Genomic DNA, 7,500 nt, shown 5'->3' with positions numbered 1-7,500 from the left:
TCAATTCAGTTATAACCTATTTACGGTATGTAAATAGCTCAGCCATGGTTGATGACGTTAGTCCCTGAAACGACATTTTGGAAAGTGAGGTACAGAAATAATTTGAAATACAGAAATACAATAATTTTAGTTCAACATAAATGATACCAAAATGTTTCAGCAGCGTTTTACAGCTTCCAACTTTCCATTTAGTTTGTCCTCAACCTCTTGCAGTTGAGGAGTCGTATCTTTGGCTGCCTTTGTAAGAGCATTGGACTTAGTCACAAGAGTCATCTGCCCAGTTTTGTCAGCTTTGATACTGAAATCATCTGCTGACTTTACCAGTGAGTCTACATCCAGTTTCATCCTTTTCTTCTCCTCCTTGAGCTCCTCAATCTCATCCAGGACGTGTTTTCTCTTTCTCTGTTCTTCATCTGTCCTTCACCTGTCTTCTTTTTGTCCCTTTGGTCCTGTAGATGCTTCTAATATTTCTGTCGTGATGAAGCTGCTGCAGCAAGGAGTTTCTTTGTAATTGGCACATTGCGAACTCCACCACCTGCCTTTAGATGATCACAAATGATGCGCTGAGCTACCAGAGAGTGCTCATGCAAGTTCTCCACCTCAATTTCTTTGTTGACAGAAAACCCCTCTCCACAGATGCCTGACCGTGTGAAAGCACCAGCAAAATTTTCACTATACCAAACAATGCTGCATAGTTATTACCAGTCATGTGGGTAGAAAAAAAATCATCAACTCTATGAACATTTGGGTTGAAAGATGAAAACATATCAGAGCCAATGATTGGAACACTGTCCAAAAAGTTTGAATATTCTTGCAAAACACTCTCGCAGTTCTCACCCATCAATTTGTCTAAATTGACAAGCATAGTTAGGATCATTTTGAATTTCACTCTGCAGATGTTTGGGTTTGCAACCATTTCTCTGGGATCTAGAGCCACCATGTTGCGAACAAGGGAGTAAGAAAGTGGGCACTTCAGAATCAATTTCATAAGAACTGCAATAAGGAAGCTCTTACATTTCAGCCCGAAAGCATTTATGAGCATTTATCAATGAGTGTGATTATTCGCTCAAGAGCTAGGTGGTATGAATTTGGTGAAAAAAGTAATAAATATTTTTTAAGTCTTGAAACCAGTAGGAAATCAAAAAGCTTGGTCCGGAAAGTTTTCAGTAAAGATGGTTTTCTGACCACGAACCTACGAAAAATTATGGCTGAGGTGGAAAATTACTACACTAATTTGTACAAATCAGAACCTCTTAACACATCAGCGAATTTGCTGCATTCCTTTCTAGGCAATCCGGGAATATCAAAGCTGTCAGATGAAGAGGCTACGCTGTGTGACGGAAAATTAACTGCTTCGGAATGTTTCAAGAGTTTACAATCTTTTCAGAAAAATAAATCACCAGGAAACGATGTTCTTTACAGTCGAATTTTATATTGCTTTTTGGGATGTAGTACTACTACAGTCTTAACTGTTCATATGATTATGGTGAATTGTCGAATTCGCAAAAACAAGCTATCATAACTATTTTGGGAAAAACAGATAAGGACAAGAGAAAAATTAGCAATTGGAGGCCAATATCGCTGATCAATGTTGATGCCAAAAAAGCGATTGCTTTAAGATTACAAATTATCTTACCTAGTATTATTCATTACAATCAGAGTGCTTACGTCAAAGGAAGAACTGTATTTGATGCAATACGCACAATTGACATTGTATTGGAGTACACTGAAAGATATAAAATTGACGGTCGTATGGTCGCCGTTGATTTCCAGAAAGCCTTTGACTCGGTTAATAGGAAGTTTTTGTATGAGACACTTTCCACCTTTGGCTTTGGTTCTTCCTTTATTCAGTGGGTTCGTACTTTTTACCAGAATATTTCAAGTTGTGTTGTTAATAACGGATTTGCTAGTGGTCATTTTCTGATTCAAACAGGCGTTAGGCAGGGTGACCCACTTTTGCCATACCTTTTTAATATAGTTTTAGAAGTTTTAGCCACAAGAATACGTGGGGATGCAAGTATTCGAGGTGTTAATGTAGATGGCAACGACATCAAATTGCAAATATTTGCAGATGATTTAACAGGATTTGTGAGAAATGCGCAATCATCCAATAGATTTCTTGATACAACTGAAGAATTTCGTAAATGTTCAGGACTCCACATTAATTATAATAAGACGGAGATACTTTTTCTTGGGAATCACCTTCCAAAACATGTGAATGATGAAACTGAAATAAGGAAGGCTTAAGTTAAGAGGGCAGTGAAAATCCTGGGCGTGCATTTCACGTATGATGTTGCCCTTAGGCAAAAGCTTAATTTCGATGAAATCATGCACTGTATCAAAGAAAAGCTTAAGTTGTGGAGGTGGAGAGACCTCACTGTTATCGGCAGAATTCAAATTGTTAAAACCTTTGTAATTCCAATAATTATGTACCGTGCTGGCTTAATTAGCTTAGACAAAGAAGTGATCAAAGAAGCCAATAGCATTATATATAATTTTACATGGAAAGGCACAGACAAGGTTAAACGGCCCTCCCTTGTTAATGACGTTGAATATGGTGGTCTCAAAGCCCCCCATTTAGAATCAATTGTTAAAACACAAATAATAATGTGCTGTAAAAAATTTGCCAATGATCAAATGAGTGCTTGGAAAACGTTTTTATTGCACTATCTCAAGCCGATTGGGGGCAAATTCATTCTTTGTTGTGATTTTGACTTGAAAAAACTTCCAATTAATCTTCCTAAGTACTACAAAGAATGTTTCGCATGTTTTGTAGAGTGCTAGGGAGCTAAACAAAGGAATGACAGTCCTTCACATGAAGATATATCTGAAACAGTTATATGGAACAATCGGTTTATTTGTATTCACGGCAAGTCCCTCTACAATAAACGTCTGGTTAGTAAAGGAATTGTTATTGAATCATGTTATTGAATAATGTTTAAATCCGTCATTCTCCGTTCTTTTATCAAAAATCGATTCAGTTTATTATATTGAAAGTAGAATTGCAAGTTTAAATAATAAATTAAGTATACACTCATCAAAATGGGGCAAGTATATGGAGAGATGACAACAGTTCAAGTGCTGGTATCGATTTGCGCAAGAAATTTATAATTTGCTGCTACTAATTATTGCAACATCCTGTTTATGTTATATATATATAGTTGTTGTTGTTTTTGTTCTGTTTGTTGTTCTTTGTGTGTGTAAAGCATTACATTATTATAGAAAAAATCAATAAAATAAAATTAAAAAAAAAACTAGATTGTAAGGCTTTGTTGCCCAAAGGGTAACTCATTTAAAAAGTTAATGTCAACCCCCGAAAAATTATCTTTAAGAAAGTAGGACCATTGGTGACTGCCAGGTGGAACATCATTTGCAGTTGCTCTGCCAACATTTGTGAAAAAGTCATTTAAGGTGAAAGAGATATTTAAGGTGAAAGAGATGTGAACGGGGTCATCAATAGTCCTATGATGGTCTTTTAAGTTGGCAATATAACAACTTTTACATTTACCAGTATTCGGGATTTCCCTGGTACCCACCCAAGTCTGTTTATGTTTGCGTATTATTTTTTTGGAATAATTTTCTTTGCTTAGTTTGATATCCTTCTCTACTCTATTACTAGATTTATTATAAATATATCTCAAATTAGGATTATCTTGTCTACCTTTGATAACCTTAGAGAAGAGTTTATCAGTGTTTGATTTTCGCTAATATTTCTGTGGTAATCCAAGTCGTGAAAGCTAATTTAGTTTCCTTTCTTGACATTTCCCGGTCAACAAGAGATTTTAAATTGTCATGACACAGATTAAATTGTTCATTTATATCTAAATTAGTATTCAAAAGAAAGGAGTAAATGGGTGTTAGCAAATATATTGTCTGTTAATGTAGCAGATCTATCAGAAAGGTTGTACGATAAAAGGAAGAAGATTAACAGGTCCTTGTTGTCAGTGTAAAATGACCTCCATATGATATATAAATCTTTGTGGGTAAAAGGAAGGGTGCCTATTTGCACAACAACAAGTTTGTGGTAATGCACAGGAATGCCAGTTAGTTTCTGGTGTAACAGCCACCACAGCTGATGAACTAGCACAGTTAACGCAATCTGTCAGCCAAACCAATTCCATCAGACACAGTGAAAATTCCACAAGGTCAACAATCAAAAACTGGAGCAGTACCAGCTACAGCCAAAAAAAAAATGCGTAGGAAAACCAGCCAAAATCAACAGTAGTATCTACATGTACTGCCGCTGATGTCACAACACAGTTTCACCAGGCAGCCCAAGAGATGACATTACCTCCAGCTGATGAACCTGCACAGCACCATTTTCTGTACCTAACAAAATGCCACAGATGCAGCAGCCTGCTGAAAGCAGTATATCAGTTGCTGAAGAAGATACTCCACATACCCCAGGCATATTACCAAAGGCACGAGATGATAATGCACAGGGATTTCAGTCAAACAGTGAGCCAGCTCCTCTTGGAGGTGATGATCATCCCCTGGGTCACCAACCATTCACAGCTTCAATAAAAAGATCAAGTGATGTTCATCTCGAACATTCCAAAAGGTGCAAACTGGGTCCAACCACAGAAGATTACGATGATTTTGAAGATGGTGAAGGATTTCACTTGTATGCTGAAATAGAAGAGGCTATTAAGTTATTTTTAAAATTGTTTAACGAGGTAGCATCTCTAACGGATTTTGGAAGCACGTTCCATGCTTTGGCTCCACTGAAAGATCGTTGCCCTGTGGCAAGGCAACATTTGATGAGGTCCAAGTCGTTTCGGCTCCTTGTGGTTCGGCTATGGATCTGATACTGCTTCTTGAACCTCTGTGATAGATATGCAGCAGTGCCTTCGTTAAGGCATTTGTACATCATGACACAGACATTTAACTTGAGTTTATGATTGATGTCAAGCCATCCTAATGATTTTCGTCCCTTGGAGATGTGAGCGTATATCTTCCAGCCCAGGATGATTCTTGCTTCAAAGTGTTAAAGAAGTTGCAACTTTTTAATGTTTTCCTTTGAAGTATTACTCCATACTGAAGAGCAATAAAGTAGTTTATTAAAGACAAAAGAGTGAATAAGCAGTCGGATAGTTTTCTTATCAAGCAGGTATGTTATGCGATTAATCATAATTAACTTATAGATACAGCTGGAAGAAATCTTGTTGATGTGGTCATTTTAATTCAAGCTATTGTCAATATAGACTCCGAGGTCCTTTGCCATGGTGACAGGTTCAATGTTCTTACCCATAAGAGTTACAGATTGGGTCGGTAGAGCAGGCCACTAAATAACAGCCAGTCACCGGACAATGCCCGGCCAAGATGACTATTTGTCCACACAAAATTTGGGTTTGACGGTCATTTTGACTAGTCATGTACCCGGTTTCCAAATAATTAACTAGAAAAAAGACTATTTGCTTTATTTCTGGAAAATATAAATAGTTAAATCATAAAATATCTCAGCAGCTTGCAGTTACAAAATAGAAGAATACAGATAAGATGGTCATGATCTTCGGCTTTGTGAATGCCCTGGTGTTTTAGCCGCTTGCTATAATAACACAGGAAACACCTACCTCAGTAAATAAGGTAAACAGATCAGACAACAATGAAGATTGCATCAATCAAAGTCTTGTATTAACACACAGATACACTTTTAATTGTCTTGCGGGCGGGGAAAAAATAGCACTCGTGTGTGGTTTATTAAAAGAAAAGTATATCTATAGCAAATATCATGTTTGTAGCATGGTTACTTTGAGTAATGGAGTGTACAAAGTGTGGACGAAAAAGCATCTAGTACCGTTGCATTGGATGTAAAACTCTGATTTGTAATGTAAGCTCAATGTCTTGCGCTGCTGAAACACCAGGTTATTGTGAGGAGAATTATCTTGTTGGAAAATGCGAGGAGTGTCATGTTAATTACCATAAAAGAAAAAGCTCAGGTTCTCTCCATTTGTCGAAACCGGCAGGACATTCTTCTCTGTCTACCTTCTTGAAAGTCTCCTGTTTTAAATATGGAAACAGATGCAAGAAAAGACGCTTCAAGCCCATCGAGCAGTTCAACAGAAGAATGTGCTTTGACATTCACTTTGGCACCCGTTTCAGGAAAGAAATCGAGAAAATTATCTCTGGCGACAGCAAATCGCTGGGTAACAACAAACTTAGCAGCACACGTGGCACGGGAGTGGTTTCTGATCAATGAAGACAACGCACGTCATGTAGTCAGTTTGAATTGTACAGTGTGTAAAACCTACACCGACAAATTGAAAGGCATGAAAAATCTTTCAGCAGCTTGGGCGTTTTGGGGGTCCACAAACCTGCGCTTGAGCAATGCTGAGGACCACGCTCAAGGCGAGCCACATAAGAGGGCATTAGACCTGCATCTCAAGGAACAGAAAGGTCAGAGTGCCACAGAAAGAGCAAAGGCCATGGGGACTTTAGATACGTCTGGGCAACAACTTATCACATCTGGCATCGCCAACATACAAGCCAGTGACCATGCTAAAACTAAGACAAAATTTGAAGTTGCCTACTTCATTGCAAAAGAAGACCTACCATTGTCAAAATATCCACAACTGTTGAAGCTGGAAGAAAAACATGAAGTGGACATCAACATAGCATATCGAAATTACATGAGCTGCAATGTTCTTTTCACTCATATCGCTGAGGTATTAGCAAGTGATTTAAAGGAGAAGTGTCCTGACGGATGGTTCAGAAGACGCATCTATATCGGAGAAGGAAGCCGTTTTTGTTCAGTTTTTGGATACAAATCCACCCATACAAGATACAATTCAAGTAGTCACCTCATTTTTAAGGTGAGCGGCTTTTGTCATTTTTACTTTATTACTTGATTGCCTACTGTGTTTCTTTAGTGACAACAACGTAAGGATATTATCGGCAACAACCAATCTATTAGAGGTAAAACAAAACACGATAGGTCAGGTACTTTTTTATTTCTGTTGTTTCTGGTAACTAATGCAACCATCATAGGTGTGAACAGTTATTCATTTATCATGATTATTCCGCATTCCTCTCAGAAAACTGTATTTTATTCCGTTGTGGTAATATTAAATTAAGCTTGATGTATGTTTACATCATCAGGTTGGTGGACTTGAAGTACAGTAATGCGGCGGGCATTGTTAGTGCAATAAAGGGCAGCTTTGAAAGCAGCGGTCTAACTGAGGAATCCTTTGAGATGCCTTACAGGGTACCATCTTTGACAATGTAGATGAAGTGTTGTTACGGCTTTACTACACGTACATGTATGAAAATTCGCCAAAGAAGCTTTGACAGCTGCAGCGAGACCTTTCAATTTGAACTGGGCAGAATCCGACCGAAACAAGCATGTGGTAACGTTTGCTTTCACTTTGCTATTATCTGTGCAACTGTATGTTGCAGAGACATTACTCAAGTTTGTTTTTCTTTTTTTTAACCTAGGCATAGCACACTTCACTTCTAATCCTCCCAACATCTGGCTATCAATATAGCCGCAAAAGAATCTGC

At 37.9% G+C, this 7,500-nt stretch overlaps 1 protein-coding gene across 1 annotated transcript in view; it reads right to left on the bottom strand.

The window, feature by feature from the left end:
- The window catches only part of LOC138044816 (uncharacterized), a 5,947-nt gene extending 5,007 nt beyond the window's left edge, over window positions 1–940 (bottom strand). Inside the window, exon 1 of the mRNA XM_068891229.1 lies at window positions 679–940. Within this exon, the coding sequence (XP_068747330.1) occupies window positions 679–940 (262 nt within the window). The remainder of the gene's footprint in view (window positions 1–678) is intronic.
- Window positions 941–7,500: the final 6,560 nt, after the last annotated feature.

This window comes from Montipora capricornis, chromosome 4, assembly GCF_036669925.1.
Source record: "Montipora capricornis isolate CH-2021 chromosome 4, ASM3666992v2, whole genome shotgun sequence".
Lineage (NCBI taxonomy): Eukaryota > Metazoa > Cnidaria > Anthozoa > Scleractinia > Acroporidae > Montipora > Montipora capricornis.
This window is presented reverse-complemented; position numbering and strand designations above follow the sequence as displayed.